Source organism: Balaenoptera acutorostrata, chromosome 1, assembly GCF_949987535.1.
Source record: "Balaenoptera acutorostrata chromosome 1, mBalAcu1.1, whole genome shotgun sequence".
NCBI lineage: Eukaryota > Metazoa > Chordata > Mammalia > Artiodactyla > Balaenopteridae > Balaenoptera > Balaenoptera acutorostrata.
Genome location: NC_080064.1, coordinates 148,023,250 through 148,042,446, shown reverse-complemented (window position 1 = coordinate 148,042,446; position 19,197 = coordinate 148,023,250). Strand labels below are relative to the sequence as shown.

The following is a 19,197-nucleotide window of genomic DNA, read 5'->3' as shown; positions in this document are numbered from 1 at the left end:
AGAACTTACCTAAAAGATAAAGTTTCTATTGAGATTAATTGGGAAAAGAAATACTCGTTTCTGTTTTATTTAAAGTTTAGCGGCCCCTCTCTCTCCAACAGCCATGCCTGTAGCTTTCCCATATGCAGATATCATTAAGCGGAGGCAGTTTTATCTTTGTGATAGGAATATTCATCCAACTTCATACAATTGTAAAGTACTAATGGCAACTAGATATACATATAGTTGCTATGTTACTTCGGGCCAGTCACCTAACTTCTCAGGATCTCAGTTAATTCTTCTGCCAACAGGAGCCACTGATACAATCTCCCTACTTCACAGGCTTGTTGGAAGGTTCAAACACGTAATATATGAAAAACATTGTATAAATTATAAAGAGCTAAGCTACCTGCTATTACTAAACAAAGTCAAGAAAACAGCAATAAAAAGAGTGGGAATAGATAGTAAAAAATTAATTGATATTTGCTTTCAGAATGAGAGATGGGATTTGAGAAACCTCAGATTTCTTGTCTCAGTTGTGCTTTGCCTAATATCAAAATGTGCCAACCAGTGTTAGAAGGAAGAGAACGTGGTATGAAATGGGAGCAGGAGTGCTGAGGGCTGGAAGTAAAGGGAAGACAAAGTGAAACCCTGGAGATGACTCAGCAAAAGGACCTGTTCATTGCACATATGCTCAGATGATAATTGCAATGACTCAAAATCTGTTAATGACAAATGCTCATCAAATATTTGTCACTGTTTTTGCCCCAGTTTGGTTAACCAAAGCACTCATTGCAGAACTTTTGATATATTTTTACTTTTTCCCTTTATAATCGGCTTTAACCTAAGATAACAACAGAAATGTAAATGACGTTGAACTCCAAGTAGTCGACATCACACTTTCCAGAGTATGAATTTTAAAGTGGCCCCAAGTGTGATTTTGGTGTTCAGAGAAGCAATGCAACGTTCGTTTTCTCTTTTAAGCTTTGGAATCAATTCCCTAAAAAGCTAAATCTTAGCCCAAGTCTAACAAAATTCCATGGTGTTAATCTGAATCTTTTGTAAGCTGTCTATCCTAGATGGTTAATTAAAGGCATTTGGTGTTTACTGCAGGTTTCTTGTTACATAATTCCAAAGCTGTCTGCAATCTTAGTGTAATTTCTTTTTTTTTTTTTTGTAAATTTCTTTATTAGTACCAATGCCAGAAAATACTCACCATATTTTAAGAAATATTTCTAAATGTCTAAGCCTACTTATTACCCCCAAATAAAACTTAAATATCCAGTCATAGACTAGTTATAGAAATTTACTTTAGAGTCTCCAAGATTGGTTCTCACTCTGAAATAGTAGCTGCCTCACATAGTAGATGGTTTCGGGAAGGTAATTCATATAAACATTAGTGTAGTATAAACACAAAGACACAGAAAACATTCATAAGACTCTACTGTGATGAAACTACAGGGCACAGATTGTGATAAAGAAATGGAGAACTGGTTATTAATCAGGGACTCTTTCTTCAAATGACTTGGACCTTCAGATGATCTAGAAGAAATCGACTAGATGGTGTGGGAAATACCGTTTCACTCATTTATCAGAGCATAAACAAGGATTTTTGGAGCAGGAGAGTAAAGGTAGAAGAGTTGTCTAAGATGAAGGCAGAGAATGGAATGTTAATAGGATATGAAAACCCTTCAGTGGGAATGACTATTCAGAAGAAACACTGAAAGACAAAATGTCAGATGTTAATTCTGTCAATAAAATCGTGAAAATTTTCACTAACAAAGAGGTAAAAATTGTGGGCATGAAAAATTACCAAAATTACCAATGGAAAAAAAACAATAAGAATGGTTTGGAGCAGGCTGAGAGCAATGTTTGACATACTCCCAAGGACAGTGGAGTCCACAGGTTTAGTAATTAAGTAGTGTTTGACCATATGGGGCAAAATGTTGAGAGTTGTTAATGAACCCATCAATGTTTCAAGTTCAAGGAGTAAAAGAAACTAGCACTGTCCACAGTTCTAGGAAGCTGATCACAGGGAGGAGATTCCATGTGCATCATATTACGCTTTAGGTACTTCAAGACAGCCAGACAGAAAAGTTCTGGGAACACCTGGGCCTAGAGAATAAAGGTTAAAGAGTAAGGATCCAGAGGGTTTGAAGGCCCAGCTGAGTGGAGATAATGTGAGAAGCTGAGTCCGCCTAAGAGTGACTAAGGAAGCATGTCTAAGAAGATAACGATGCAGGAAGAGGGCTTGGAGAAGGGTAGAAAAAGAAATGACAAAAACTGAAGTCAGAAAATATTTCTTTTAAATATCTAAAAAATGTTTAACAGAGAGCATATCTGGGAGAGAATAAGCAACGTGCGGAATGCTTAAAAAAAATTCACGAACATGAGGTTAGCATAGGGGTCTTCAAATTTAAACAGAATTTCTTTCTTCCCTCCCCTCTTGCCTCCCTCCTCCCTTTCTTCTTTGCTTTCTCATTTCTTCTGACAAACTGTGGGGCTAATTTGTGTTTGCTAATTCCCCTTGGTGCATAGCTCAGTGACATGCAAACTGTGGATACTCACAGCAAATTGAATTAAATGAATGACAGATGGAATTGTTTGCAACTTAACTGAAGACAAGGTCTCAATTTTTGAGTTGCAAATTACACTTCACTTTTGCAAACAAGTTAAATTACAGACTTGAGTTTAGGTAAAGATACTGAAAGCACATATGTTAGAACAATGGAAACAAATTAGTTTTGTCCTGGCTTACATTATCTTTTCAGTGACTTACATATATACAAAATAATTGAACTGAGAGGTTCCATGGGGAGTGTGTAACAACAGTCAGGGCAGTGCTGGTTGCAGACAGAACAAGCAGTCGACACAGTAGCTGAGAGTTTCACTTTTAACCCACTGCTTTGGCACCCATCACATAAAGCCATAATCTGATAGTATTATATTATGGTGGCAAGATGCATATTCTTTTTTTAAAAACCATATTCTGGATGCCACTGAATTTTATTTCTATATAGCATTAAATTTAGTAACACTTTCAGGGGTGATCAAAAAAGAGAAACTGACAATACAAAACAATACATTATCAGAATGTACACATGTAAATACATCATTTGATAAAACTGGTAATAGTTTTAGGTGCCAGAGTAAATGTCTTGAAACTTGGGTCATCCCAGATTTGAGATCAGCTGTAGTTCACTACACCCAAACTCTCACAGGTGCTGTATATATGCTTAGACTCTGGTCCATGAAGTGAGCCCACAGAAAGGAAATGGAATATGGCTGACATTTACCTACACATGTGTCATGGCTCGCCTCAGAGCCTGCAGGGCAAGTTTTTCTAATAGTCCTTCTAGTCTTGGAGAGAGACGTTCTGCTGTTCCTATACTCTGAGTAGGAGCTGTAGAGATGTGAGTACTGTCTGTAATGCTGTTGAGGTTGATAGTTGTTTCTCACGGGGGAGAACCGTGCAAGGTTATAGCTATTGTACTGAGTGCCATAATTTGGCAGCCTCTCCAATCCAGCGCAAGATTTCCCGTCCCCTAATAAATGTTGTCCTGGTGGACAGATACACTTGAAGCTGCCGGGGGTGTTGGAGCACTGATATGCACAAGGCTTAGGCACTTGTTCACATTCATTAATGTCTGCTCGTGTGCCATGATACATAAAAAAGAGAAAAAAAAAAAACATACACACATATACACACAGAAAACACAGGAATAAAGAATCAGTCTGTGAAACAAACTGAAGACATTATGTTACCCTCCAAAGCAGGGAATACAGTAATTTCTCAGCTGTTGTGAACTTTTGAAAAAGCTTTCTTCATTCAGCTATGAATATATAGATTCTATGACTCTCCCTGAAGATTGTTTCACATGTACAGTAGAATCATATAGGGTCATAATGGAAAATGTGGTCTTGAATCCAGAAAAACTAGAGTTCAAAGCTAACATATAGATCTTAATTTTGTTGGTGAAGAATGCAGTCAGATCTCTAGTTTGTATTTAATTACAATATTGATCACTAGTGCTTCTAATCTTTTATATAATTATAAGTTTCAGATGCAAGAATGTACAATGTACACCTACAAATAGTTTTATTTTCCTTTGTTTCTTTTGCATCAATAATTATTAATGAATAATCAGGTCAAGCACATTTTCTTAAAAAAATTAAAAAGAAGGAAATGAAGATACAGAATCATTCTTCCTAAGATAAACTCAAAGTTCAAAAATTAAAGTTATTTTTCTTTCTATTCCTACGTCAACACAGAGTATGTACTCCTAACTCTTCTTGTAAATTGAAAAAGTGAATAAAGACCAGAGATCAAAACCAAATTCTTTAATTCATTACCACAGTGGCATGAAAGAAAACAATATGAATAAGTAGAATAAAAGTAGTAAATTGTGCTTTAAAAATTATTTTAGTAGGCAAAAGTTAAAATTAACATTTTAAATCTCTTTAAGGCAATGGCCCTACGTTCTTCACTGACTTATCCCCCAGCCCAATTTCTGACATTCAGCTTCAAGTCAAATTAGTGAACAAATAAACACATTTCATTCTGCTAGGTCACTGTAATGACTGATCAAAATGTTAAATTATATACAAATTACAATATCTAAATAGAAGACTAAAATGATATATATTCCTGCTATTAAAAAGTATTTATTTTAAAAGCATTCATAATAATGATACTACATTAAACATTTTCTATGCACAAAGTACTATGCTAGGGACTACATAAAGACAGAACTAAGTCTTTATGGAAGTATTTGCTATAAAGAATTAAATAGACAACCAAGGCATCCAATTTTAAAAGTATTGATAAAATAGCATGCAAACCAAAGGCCAGTATTTAAAAGCTCACACAATTTTTTTTTCTGCATGTAAATGTAAATATTCTAAGGTGAAATATAATTTTATAGGTCAGTTTCTTGATTGTAAATGTATTAATTTAAAAAAAGCATATGGTTACCTTCTTATAGACATCTTCTACTATCGTTACCTGCCTTACTTTACATTCAACTATAACTAAGATGGAAACAAATAGGCAATTGGGAGAATTAAATGAGATTCTTAGCACAGGGAATGGCATATAGTATGCACAAAACATATGGTAGATAAAGTAATAATTATCAATTCACTTAAATTGTGTGTTCACATTTTAATCCTTCATAACTAAACCTTCATAGTACATACAGATATACTTCATATTCAAATAAAATGTATCTACGCAAACATTTACATCACATGCATAGAGAGATAATCAATGAGCTAATCTTCATAATTAAGTTGTTGTAATTATACCACAGCCTCACTTTGATACGTATAGTGCATAGTAAGCACCCCGTAAGTAGTTATTATTATCACTTGAAAGTCAGTGTAAATTGAGTTCAATATGAAGTCTCTAAGAAGTAATTCAACTTCTGTAATGGACTACTTAAGCCAACTTACAAATCTAATTGTAGCAAGAAAGTATTTGAGGATAGAGTGGTCCTAACCAAGCTGGTAAAATAGTTACCCAGCCTTTATTACTCAATAAGAGTTCCTGTTAACTTACCCATACAGGGTCTTCCAATTCCTTGAGACCGGTAACCTCTTGGACATACACAACGATAGCTGCCTCTCATATTCTCACATATCTGGTTATATCTGCACTGATGGGTCCCATCTCTACACTCATCAATATCTAGAGACATGGAGGGCAATAAAAAGCAATAACATTTCCTATTTCAAAACCTAAAGTCATTATATTTATTTATTTATTTATTGTTTAACATCTTTATTGGAGTATAATTGCTTTACAATGTTGTGTTAGTTTCTGCTTTATAACAAAGTGAATCAGCTATACATATATATATATCCCCATATCCCCTCCCTCTTGCATCTTCCTCCCACCCTCCCTATCTCACCCCTCCAGGTGGTCACAAAGCACTGAGCTGATCTCCCTGTGCCATGCGGCAAGTCACTATATTTAAAATGAACATTTTAATTGCTTAGAACGTTGCATTTCTCACCACGTGGTTGAGACCTGGAGTCAGAAAACCTGGGTTCAAGTCCCAGCTCTGCCACTTGTTAACGGGCCCCTTTTCCTCTTCTTGCTCCCTACTATGGGAAGAGTTTTCTTCTCAGCTTTCCCCCCTTCACTATATCCCTCCTTTTTTGGCCATCCTATTTATATTAGTGACTCTAGTGAGCTTGCTGATGTTGACTTAACAGCAACATTTCCACATTGCTACTTATCCACAGTCCCAAATTTCTAGCTGCTGGCTGCTCATCTCCAACGCCAAGTTTTACTAGTACTTCAAACTCAGCATGTCTCCAGCATCTTATCACTACTCCCTGATTTATAACAGTATTCTTTTATCCCCAGTCAACCTGGCTGTGAACCTCAGAGTTATCTTTAAACCTATTCTGTTTCCAAGATTGGGTAATTCTACTTCCTTCAAACAAACCCATATATCCCCACTTTCCATTTCCTCATTTAGCTATATTTTTGCTGTAGCTTCTTAAACATCTTCTGATATTTCAGCTTCTCTTATTTCTAATTAATCTTATACATAATTACAGAATCAATATTCTTAAAAATACTTAGTTACACATAACTGCATATGATGCTGTGAGTTGGCTACTATTCTTAGGAATTAAGAAAAATATTTACCTATATCCATATTGCTGAGGAGTCTTTGAAATCTGATAGTCCACCCCCCTTACTATTTTTTTTAAGTATACTAAATTTCCATTTACCTCAACTAGTATCAACAAGTGGTCAATACTCCCTCATTTTTATCTACACCCTCCCCTCACTCTTATATTATTTTGAAACAAATCCAAGACAGATTGTAACTTTATTAATAAATACTTCAGTATGAAATTCTTAAAATGTCCCATTTTTTAAAATGAGAAACTTAAACTCAAATTTCTGTGTCATCTTAAGACTTGTTCAAGGTCAGATAGCTGTCAAGAAGGGAGGATGAATTTTAACATGTTTTCTCTAAATCCAGCTCTTTCCCCCTCATACAGGGCTATTTATCTTTACTTTTTCTACCACCTCCATCTATTAACATTCCATTCAAGACTATATTTAAATGTGATCACTTCTATGACACTGCTGATAGTCACTCCTATTAGATATGATCATTCGTTCGAGTACTCTGGTACAATTTTATTTGTACCTCTTTTATGATATTTCATCCCAACTTGCATAATAGTTTTTTTTTTTCTTTTGGTGAGGGGAGTGGAGTTGGCCAATCTATCCTAGTTGATTGTAAGTACATGAGAGCAGGAATGCTATCAGTTTCAGTTTTGTACATTGTGCAGCTCATATTTCTGCTAACTATGGCAGACTGGTACAGAATAGGCACATAAAGAACAAACTTAGGGAGAAATATAATTTACTTTATTGCCTGGTTATTGATTTGACATTTAAAGAATATTTGGTTTTAAAATATTATATTTTGAACTTTTAATAAATCTCTACATAATTTTTTTCTTAACCCTTCCAATGAAATTCTTAGTATATATGCTAAATTTCATATTAGAAATTATATGACAATATTAATGTATGTGGGTAAACTATATAAACCAATTGTGTAACTGATGGGAGCTCAAAATGGGCTATGTCTCCCTGGTGAGCTTTCATTTCCTGGTACAGCCATGACCCTGGGACCCCAGAGCTCAACAATACTAGAAGTTGGGAGTAAAAACCTATAGAAAAATATATTTCCTTGTTAGATTAAATTTATTCTAATCATTAGTTTTAAGAATGGATGCCTTATTTGGCTTGTTGATGGTAAATGAATCTCAGTCACTGAGATAGCCAGACACTCACCAATGCAGGTTCCGTTTTCTGCCTTGGTCATTCCGTTTGGACAAAGATCAATGCATTTATAGCCACCGCGGGTGTTCTTGCAGTGCTGATCTGGTCTGCATACATTCTGTCTACACTCATTTACATCTTGATAAAAGGACAAAGGTAATGCAGATTGAGAAAGTGATTTCTTCCAACTTTACATAAAAATTATACGTTCAGATTTTAAGGATATCATAAACTAATATAGATGATTATATAATCATGGTGTAAGGTTAAAGTGTTTAACTCAATCAAGTTATGTAACATACTTTATTTTAAAACGTTATGATAAAAATAAAAAACAAAATATTACTTCACATAGCTGGTAGCCATACCAACCACTTCCTCCTCCTAGAAAAAGAAAAATTATATATTTATACATTATATATAAGTATATATATATACATATAAATTATGATTTTGTGAAAAAAATTGGTAATAGGGGAAATGTTAAAAACAATGGTTATGTAATTAGAAGATGAAACCTGTAATGTATAGCATTTGCTTCCATTTCATTTTTGCATGGATCACATACAGGATGCGTGGTATTACAATCCAGCCCAGGACACGGCACATGGATTAGATGAGGCACCATTAAGAAGTTACAAAGGGAGATTGGAACCAAGATGGCGGAGTAGAAGGACATGCTATCACTCCCTCTTGCAAGAACACCAGAATCACAACTAGCTGCTGGACAATCATCGACAGGAAGACAGTGGAACTCACCAAAAAAGATACCCCACATCCAAAGACAAAGGAGAAGTCACAATGAGTGGGTAGGAGGGGCACAATCACAGTAAAATCAAATCCCATAACTGCTGGGTGGGTGACTCACAGACTGGAGAACACTTATACCACAGAAGTCGACCCACTGGAGTGAAGGTTCTGAGCCCCACGTCAGGATTCCCAACCTGGGGGTCCAGCAACAGGAGGAGGAATTCCTAGAGAATCAGACTTTGAAGGCTACTGGGATTTGATTGCAGGACTTCGACAGAACTGGGGGAAACAGAGACTCCACTCTTGGAGGGCACACACAAAGTAGTGTGTGCATCGGGACCCAGGGGAAGGAGCAGTGACCACAGGGGAGACTGAACCAGACCTACCTGCTAGTGTTGGAGGGTCTCCTGCAGAGGCGGGGGGTGGCTGTGGCTCACCGTGGGGACAAGGACACTGGCAGCAGAAGTTCTGGGAAGTACTCCTTGGCGTGAGCCCTCCCAGAGGCTGCCATTAGCCCCATCAAAGAGCCCAGGTAGGCTCCAGTGTTGGGTTGCCTCAGGCCAAACAACCAACAGGGAGGGAACCCAGCCCCACCCATCAGCAGTCAAGCAGATTAAAGTTTTACTGAGCTCTGCCCACCAGCGCAACAGTCAGCTCTACCCACCACCAGTCCCTCCCATCAGGAAACTTGCATAAGCCTCTTAATAGCCTCATCCACCAGAAGCAAGAAGAACTACAATCCTCCAGCCTGTGGAACAAAAACCACATTCACAGAAAGATAGACAAGATGAAAAGGCAGAGGGCTATGTACCAGATAAAGGAACAAGATAAAACCCCAGAAACACAAGTAAATGAAGTGGAGATAGGCAACCTTCCAGAAAAAGAATTCAGAATAATGATAGTGAAGATGATCCAGGACCTCGGAAAAACAATGGAGGCAAAGATCGAGAAGATGCAAGAAATGTTTAACAAAGACCTAGAAGAATTAAAGAACAAACAAACAGAGATGAACAATACAATAACTGAAATGAAAACTACACTAGAAGGAATCAATAACAGAATAACTGAGGCAGAAGAACGGATAAGTGACCTGGAAGACAGAATGGTGGAATTCACTGCTGCGGAACAGAATAAAGAAAAAAGAATGAAAAGAATTGAAGACGGCCTAAGAGACCTCTGTGACAACATTAAACGCAACAACATTTGCATTGTAGGGGTCCCAGAAGGAAAAGAGAGAGAGAAAGGACCAGAGAAGATATTTGAAGACATTATAGTCGAAAACTTCCTTAACATGGGAAAGGAAATAGCCACCCAAGTCGAGGAAGTGCAGCAAGTCCTATACAGGATAAACCCAAGGAGAAACACTCTGAGACACATAGTAATCAAATTGGTAAAAATTAAAGACAAAGGAAAATTATTGAAAGCAGCAAGGGAAAAATGACAAATAATAAGGGAACTCCCATAAAGATAACAGCTGATTTCTCAGTAGAAACTCTACAAGCCAGAAGGGAGTGGCATGATATACTTAAAGTGATGAAAGGGAAGAACCTACAACCAAGATTACTCTACCCGGCAAGGATCTCATTCAGATTCGATGGAGAAGTCAAAAGGTTTACAGACAAGCAAAAGCTAAGAGAATTCAGCACCACCAAACCAGCTCTACAACAAATGCTAAAGGAACTTCGCTAAGTGGGAAACACAAGAGAAGAAAAGGATCTACAAAAACAAACCCAAAACAAGTAAGAAAATGGTCATAGGAACATACATATTGATAATTACCTTAAATGTGAATGGATTAAATGCTCCAACCAAAAGACACAGGCTAGCTGAATGGATGCAAAAACAAGATGCATATATATGCTGTCTACAAAAGACCCACTTCAGACTTAGGGACACAGTCAGACTGAAAGTGAGGGGATGGAAAAAGATATTCCATGCAAATGGAAATCAAAAGAAAGCTGGAGTAGCTATACTCATATCAGATAAAATAGACTTTAAAATAAAGAATGTTACAAGAGACAAGGAAGGACACTACATAATGATCAAGGGATCAATCCAAGAAGAACGTATAACAGTTATAAATATATATACACCCAACATAGGAGCATCTCAATACATAAGGCAACTGCTAACAGCTATAAAAGAGGAAATCGAGAGTAACACAATAATAGTGGGGGACTTTAACACCTCACTTACACCAATGGATAGATCATCCAAAATGAAAATAAATAAGGAAACAGAAGCTTTAAATGACACAATAGACCAGATAGATTTAATTGATATTTATAAGACATTCCATCCAAAAACAGCAGATTACACTTTCTTCTCAAGTGCACACGGAACATTCTCCAGGATAGATCACATCTTGGGTCACAAACCAAGCTTCAGTAAATTTAAGAAAATTGAAATCATATCAAACATCTTTTCTGACCACAATGCTAGAAATCAATTACAAGGAAAAAAACGTAAAAAACACTAACACATGGAGGCTAAACAATACATTACTAAATAACCAAGAGATCACTGAAGAAATCAAAGAGGAAATCAGAAAATACCTAGAGACAAATGACAATGAAAACACAATGATCCAAAACCTATGGGACGCAGCAAAAGCAGTTCTAAGAGGGAAGTTTATAGCTACATAATCCTACCTCAAGAAACAAGAAAAATCTCAAATAAACAATCTAACCTTACACCTAAAGGAACTAGAGAAAGAAGAACAAACAAAACCCAAAGTCAGCAGAAGGAAAGAAATCATAAAGATCTGAGCAGAAATAAATGAAATAGAAACAAAGAAAACAATAACAAGGATCAATAAACTAAAAACTGGTTCTTTGAAAAGATAAACAAAATTGATAAACCATTAGCCAGACTCATCAAGAAAAAGAGGGACAGGAATCAAACCAATAAAATTAGAAATGAAAAAAGAGAAGTTCCAACAGACACTGCAGAACTACAAAGCATCCTAAGAGACTACTACAAGCAACACTATGCCAATAAAATGGACAACCTGGAAGAAATGGACAAATTCTTAGAAAGGTATAACCTTCCAAGACTGAACCAGGAAGAAATAGAAAATATGAACAGAACAATGACAGGTAATGAAATTGAAACTGTGATTTAAAATCTTCCAACAAACAAAAGTCCAGGACCAGATGGCTTCACAGGTGAATTCTATCAAACATTTAGAGAAGAGCTAACACCCATCCTTCTCAAACTCTTCCAAAAATTTGCAGAGGAAGGAACACTCCCAAACTCATTCTATGAGGCCACCATCACCCTGATACCAAAACCAGACAAAGATACTACAAAAAAAGAAAATTACAGACCAATATCACTGATGAATATAGATGCAAAAATCCTCCACAAAATACTAGCAAACAGAATCCAACAACACATTAAAAGGATCATACTCCATGACCAAGTGGGATTTATCCCAGGGATGCAAGGATTCTTCAATATATGCAAAGCAATCAATGTGATACACCATATTAACAAATTGAAGAAGACAAACCATATGATCATCTCAATAGATGCAGAAAAACCTTTTGACAATATTCAACACCCATTTATGATAAAAACTCTCCAGAGTGGGCATAGAGTGAACCTACCTCAACATAATAAAGGCCATATACGACAAACCCACAGCAAACATCATTCTCAATGGTGAAAAACTGAAAGCATTTCCTCTAAGATCAGGAACAAGACAAGGATGTCCACTCTCACCGCTATTATTGAATATAGTTTTGGAAGTCCTAGCCATGGCAATGAGAGAAGAAAAAGAAATAAAAGGAATACATATTGGAAAAGAAGAAGTAAAACTGTCACTGTCTGCAGATGACATGATACTATACATAGAGAATCCTAAAGATGCCACCAGAAAACTACTAGAGCTAATCAATGAATTTGGTAAAGTTGCAGGATACTAAATTAATGCACAGAAATCTCTTGCATTCCTATACACTAATGATGAAAAATCTGCAAGAGAAATTAAGGAAACACTCCCATTTACCATTGCAACAAAAACAATAAAATACCTAGGAATAAACCTACCTAGGGAGACAAAAGACCTGTATGCAGAAAACTATAAGACATTGATGAAAGAAATTAAAGATGATACCAACAGATGGAGAGATATACCATGTTCTTAGATTGGAAGAATCAATATTGTGAAAATGACTATATTACCCAAAGCAATCTACAGATTCAATGCAATCCCTATCAAATTACCAATGGCATTTTTTACAGAAATAGAACAAAATATGTTAAAATTTGTATGGAGACACAAAAGACCCCGAATAGCCAAAGCAGTCTTGAGGGCAAAAAACGGAGCTTGAGGAATCAGACTCCATGACTTCAGACTATACTACAAAGCTACAGTAATCAAGACAATATGGTACTGGCACAAAAACAGAAACATAGATCAATGGAACAAGATAGAAAGCCCAGAGATAAACCCACGCACCTATGGTCAACTAATCTATTACAAGGGAGGCAAAGATATACAATGGAGAAAAGACAGTCTCTTCAATAAGTGGTGCTGGGAAAACTGGACAGCTACATGTAAAAGAATGAAATTAGAACACTCCTTAACACCATATACAAAAATAAACTCAAAATGGATTCAAGACCTATATGTAAGACTGGACACTATCAAACTCTTAGAGAAAAACATAGGAAGAACACTCTGACATCAATCACAGCAAGATCTTTTTTGATCCACCTCCTAGAGTAATGGAAATAAAAACAAAAATAAACAAATGGGACCTAATGAAACTTTAAAGCTTTTGCACAGAAAAGGAAACCATAAACAAGACGAAGAGAGAACTTTCAGAATGGGAGAAAATATTTGTAAACGAATCAATGGACAAAGGATTAATCTCCAAAATATATAAACAGCTCATGCAAGTCAGTATTAAAAAAACAAACAACCCAATCCAAAAATGGGCAGAAGACCTAAATAGACGTTTCTTCAAAGAAGACATACAGATGGCCAAGAAGCACATGACAAGCTGCTCAACATCACTAATCATTAGAGAAATGCAAATCAAAACTACAGTGAGGTATCACCTCACACCAGTTAGAATGGGCATCATCAGAAAATCTACAAACAACAAATGCTGGAGATGGTGTGGAGAAAAGGGGACCCTCTTGCACTGTTGGTGGGAATGTAAACTGATACAGCCACTACGGAGGACAGTATGGAGGTTCCTTAAAAAACTAAAAATACAATTAGCATATGACCCAGCAATCCCACTACTGGGCATATACCCAGAGAAAACCATAATTCAAAAAGACACATGCAGCCCAATGTTCATTGCAGCACTATTTACAATAGCCAGGTCATGGAAGCAACCTAAATGCCCATCGACAGACGAATGGATAAAGAAGTTGTGGTATATATAAAGAATGGAATATTACTCAGCCATAAAAAGGAATGAAATTGTCATTTGTTGAGATGTGGATGGATCTAGAGACTGTCATACAGAGTGAAGTAAGTCAGAAAGAGAAAAACAAATATCGTATATTAACGCATATATGTGGAACCTAGAAAAATGGTACAGATGAACCAGTCTGAAGGGCAGAAATAGAGATGCAGATGTAGAGAACAAATGTATGGCCACCAAGTGGGGAAAGCGGCGGGGTGGTCGTGGTGGTGGTGTAATGAATTGGGAGATTGGGATTGACATGTATACACTGATGTGTATAAAACTGATGACTAATAAGAACCTGCTGTATAAAAAAATAAATAAAATTAAATTAAAAAATTAAAAAAAAAAAGAAGTTACAAAGATGTCACTGCTTTGAATTTATAGCCCTCTCCTTACCCACGCATTTTCTGCCTTTGAGGTGATACCCAGGTTCACATCCACAGTGAAAACTTCCTATGGCATTGAAACAGCGGTGGTGACAGGGGCTGGATTCTTGACATTCATTAATATCTGTTAAAGAAAACAAAACTTGCTTTACATGCTGTTAGAAAACTTGGTTTAATTTACCCCAAATGTTAAATATTTTAGTGATCATTATGTTTGAGATCTTCCCTAAAAAGAATCCAATTGAAGTGTTCTCAAAGGATCTGCTAGATAATTGATAGAATTAACTGCTGGAGAGGGTTATTGTCTTCAACACTACTCCAAGGTAGAAGTTTGTTAGTGATTCAGAACTATGTTGATGCAAAACTTCTCTACTTTAACTATTTTATTTACAATATGGCTCCCATTCCAGTTTCTAGGAACTTTTAGCCCTGGAATGTTGCTGATAGCCTGGAGTACTGAAGGTAGAAAAATAATAATAATAATAAAAAAGTTAAGTCTTCTGCAACAACTTTTGCAATTTGAACCTTCTTCCCAATTTTTGCTGCTATTAGTCTGATGCGGGTGTTTATCACCTTGCACTCGAATGACTGCAGCAACTTTAGCTTTTCTCCTCATCTGTAGTCACTGCCAAATTAATCTTCCTGAACACCATCTGGGTCATAGTGCAATGGAAAAAAACCCTGCAGGCATGAATTCCCCAAACTTGTGTGCACTTGCCTGTATTTTGTAACTTCTCCCCTTTCTTTCCTTTCATTCCAGAAAAAGGGAGACCACTCCTTCCATTTAAGAAGAGTTCCTCTATTTGAGTTTTTGATCTCTGCAGCCCATCTCCTCCTTCCTCATCATGATGACTGTGGTCCACTGATCATTCCCTCCTCTTCTGTATTTTTAAAGCCCTTCTCCTTACTGTCATCTTTCCCACAACCCTGTAGACATAATCAAATCTTTCCTATCCCAACAAAATCCCTCTCTCAGGTCTCTACTCACCTCAAGCTCCTGCCACTTTTCTATTGTTCTATTACAAACCCTCAAAAGAACAATCTCACCATATTATAGGCTCTTCATGTTCTAATCTTACATTCCCAAGTTCGAGATTTCCAGTGTCTTATTTTGTTCTTGTTTTCTATTTCAGATCTTCTAATTTAATCTTTCAAAATCTGTACATGTCACAGAAATGCACAAATGTGATAACATATTTTTTGAATTTAATTTTTATTTTATATTGGGTTACAGTTGATTTACAATGTTGTGTTAGTTTCAGGTGTACAGCCAAGTGGTTCAGTTGCACATATACATATATCCATTCTTTTTCAGATTCTTTTCCCATATAGGTTATTACAGAATACTGAGTAGAGTTCCCTGTACTATACAGTAGGTCTTTGTCAATTACCTATTTTATATATATTAGTGTGTATATATTAATACCAAACTCCTAATATATCCCTCCCCCCCCTTTGGTAACCATAAGTTTGTTTTCAGTCTGTGAGTCTGTTTGTTCTGCAAATAAGTTCATTTGTATCATCTTTTTAGATTCCACATATAAGTGATATCGTATACTATTCATCTTTTTCTTTGACTTACTTCACTTAGTATGATAATCTCTAGGTCCATCCATGTTGCTGCAAATGGCATTATTTCATTCTTTTTTATGGCTGAGTAATATTCCATTGTATATACGTGCCACATCTTCTTTATCCATTCCTCTGTCAATGGACATTTAGCCATTCCATATCTTGGCGATTGTAAATAGTGCTGCAATGAACATGGGGGTGCATGCATCTTTTCGAAGTACGGTTTTCTCTGGATATATGTATGGTTTCTCCATACATACTGTTTTCCATAGTGGTTGTACCAGTTTACATTCCTACCAACAGTGTAGGAGGGTTCCCTTTTCTCCACATCGTCTCTAGCATTTATTATTTGTAGACTTTTTAATGATGGCCATTCTGACTGGCGTGAGGTGATACCTCATTGGAGTTTTGGTTTGCATTACTCTAATAATTAGTGGTATTTAGCATCTTTTCATGTGCTTTTTGGCTATCTGTAGTCTTCTTTAGAGAAATGTATATTTAGATCTTCTGCCCATTTTTTGATTAGGTTGTTTGTTTTTTCATATTGAGCTGCATGAGCTGTTTGTATATTTTGAGGTTTATCCCTTGTCGGTCACTTTTTTTGCAAATATTTTCTCCCATTCTGTGGGTTGTGTTTTCATTTTGTTTATGATTTCCTTTGCTGTGCAAAACTTTTAAGTTTAATTAGGTCCTATTTGTTTATTTTTGCTTTTATTTTCATTACTCTAGAAGGTGGATCCAAAAAGATGTTGCTGTGATCTATGTCAAAGAGTGTTCTTCCTATGTTTTCCTCTTAAGAGTTTTATAGTATCTGGTCCTACATATAGGTCTTGAATCCATTTTGAGTTCATTTTTGTGTATGGTGTTAGAGAATGTTTTAATTTCATTCTTTTACATGTAGCTGTCCAGTTTTCCCAGCACCACTTATTGAAGAGACTGTCTTTTTTCCGTTGCATAGTCTTGCCTCCTTTGTCATAGATTAATTGACCATAGGTTGTGTGGGTTTATTTCTGGGCTTTCTATTCTGTTCCATTGACCCATATTTCTATTTTTGTGCCAGTACTATACTGTTTTGATTACTGTAGCTTTGTAGTATAGTTTGAAGTTAGGGAGCCTGATTCCTCCAGCTCTGTTTTTCTTTCTCAGGATTACTTTGGCTATTCAGGGACTTTTGTGTTTCCATACAAATTTAAAAATTTTTTTGCTCTACTTCTGGGAAAAATGCCATTGGTAATTTGATAGGGATTGCATTGAGTCTGTAGATAGCTCTGAGTAGTATAGTCATTTTGACAGTATTGATTCTTCCAATCCAAGACCACAGTATATCTTTCCATCTGTTTGTGCCATCTTCAATTTCTTTCATCAGCATTTCATAGTTTTCAGAGTACAGGTCTTTTGCCTCCTTAGGTATGCTTATTCACAGGTATTTAATTCTTTTTGATATGATGGTAAATGAGACTGTTTCCTTAATTTCTTTTTCTGATCTTTCATTTTTAGTGTATAGAAATGCAACAGATTTCTGTGTATTAATTTTGTATCCTGCAACTTTACCAAATTCATTGAGCTCTAGTAGTTTTCTGGTAGCAAAATCTTTAGGATTTTCTCTGTATAGTATCACGTTACCTGCAAACAGTAACAGTTTTACTTTTCCTTTTCCAATTTGGATTCCTTTTATTTCTTTTTCTTCTCTGATTGCCATGGCTAGGACTTCTAAAAGTATATTGGATAAAAGTGGCGAGAGTGGACATCCTTGTCTTGTTCCTGACCTTAGAGGAATGCTTCCAGTTTCACCACTGTGTATGATGTTAGCTGTGGGTTTGTCATATATGACCTTTTTATGTTGAGGTAGGTTCTCTCTATGCCCCCTTTCTGGAGCATTTTTATCATAAAGGGGTGTTGAATTTTGTCAAAGTTTTTCTGCATCTATGGAGATGATCATATGGCTTTTATTCTTCAATTTGTTACTGTGGTGTATCATACTGATTGATTTGTGCATACTGAAAAATCCTTGTATCCCTGAGATAAATCCCAATTGATCGTGGTGTATGATCCTTTTAATATATTGTTGAATTCAGTCTGCTAGTGTTTTGTTGAGGATTTTTGCATCTATGTACATCAGTGATATTGGCCTGTAATCTTCTTTTTTTGTAGTATCTTTATCTGGTTTTGGTATCAGCGTGATGCTGGCCTTGTAGAATGAGTTTGGGAGTCTTCCTTCCTCTGCAATTTTTTGAAACAGTTTCCAAAGGATAGGTGTTAACTCTTCTCTAAATGTTTGATAGAATTTGCTTCTGAAGCCGTCTGGTTCTGGACTTCTGTTTGCTGGAAGTTTTTAAATCACAGTTTCAACTTCAGTACTTGGGATTGTTCTGTTCATATTTCATATTTCTTCCTGATTCAGTCTTGGGAGATGGTACCTTCTATGAATGTGTCTGTTTCTTGTAGGTTGTCCATTTTATTGGCATATAGGTGCTTGTAGTAGTCTCTCAGGATCCTTTGTATTTCTGTGGTGCCCATTGTAACTTCTCCTTTTTCATTTCTAATTTTATTGATTTGGGCCCTTTCCCTTTTTTTTCTTGATGAGTCTGTCTAAAGGTTTATCAGTTTTGTTCAGCTTTTCAAAGAACCAGCTTTTAGTTTCTTTGATCTTTTTTATTGTTTTCTTCATCTCTATTTCATGTATTTCTGCTCTGATCTTTATGATTTCTTTCCTTTTACTAACTTTGGCTTTTGTTTGTTCTTCTTTTTCTAGATGCTTTAGGTGTAAGGTTAGGTTGTTTATTTGAGATTTTTGTTTCCTGAGGTAACATTGTATTGCTATAAACTTCCCTCGTAAACTGCTTTTGCTGCATCCCAAAGTTGTTGGATTGTTGTGTTTTTGTTTTCATTTGTCTCTACGTATTTTTTGATTTCCTCTTTGATTTCTTCAGTGATCCACTGGTTGTTTAGTAACATATTATCTAGCCTCCAGGTGTTTCTGTTTTTTGCAGTTTTTTTTCTTGTAGTTGATGTCTAATCCCATAGCGTTGTGGTTGTAAAAGATGCTTAATTTCAGTTTTCTTAAATTTACTGAGGTTTGCTTTCTGGCCCAGCATGTGATCTATTGTGGAGTATGTTCCATGTGAACTTGAAAAGAATGTGTATTCTGCTGCTTTTGGATGGAATGCTTAAATATTAAGTCCATCTTGTCTAATGTGTCATTTAAGGGCTGTGTTTCCTTATTGATTTTCTGTCTGAATGATCTGTCCATTGAGGCAAG

General features: G+C 36.1%; 1 protein-coding gene across 5 annotated transcripts in view; it reads right to left on the bottom strand.

The window, feature by feature from the left end:
• Window positions 1–19,197, bottom strand: part of HMCN1 (hemicentin 1) — a 530,431-nt gene that overhangs the window by 22,189 nt on the left and 489,045 nt on the right. For 4 of the 5 annotated variants that reach the window (XM_007166971.2, XM_057547906.1, XM_057547908.1 and 1 more), the window contains 4 exons: window positions 14,377–14,490; window positions 7,811–7,936; window positions 5,540–5,668; window positions 3,276–3,626 (listed from right to left, as the gene is read on the bottom strand). In XM_007166971.2, the coding sequence (XP_007167033.2) occupies window positions 3,276–3,626; window positions 5,540–5,668; window positions 7,811–7,936; window positions 14,377–14,490 (720 nt within the window). The remainder of the gene's footprint in view (window positions 1–3,275; window positions 3,627–5,539; window positions 5,669–7,810; window positions 7,937–14,376; window positions 14,491–19,197) is intronic. The other variant, XM_057547914.1, reaches the window with a different exon arrangement.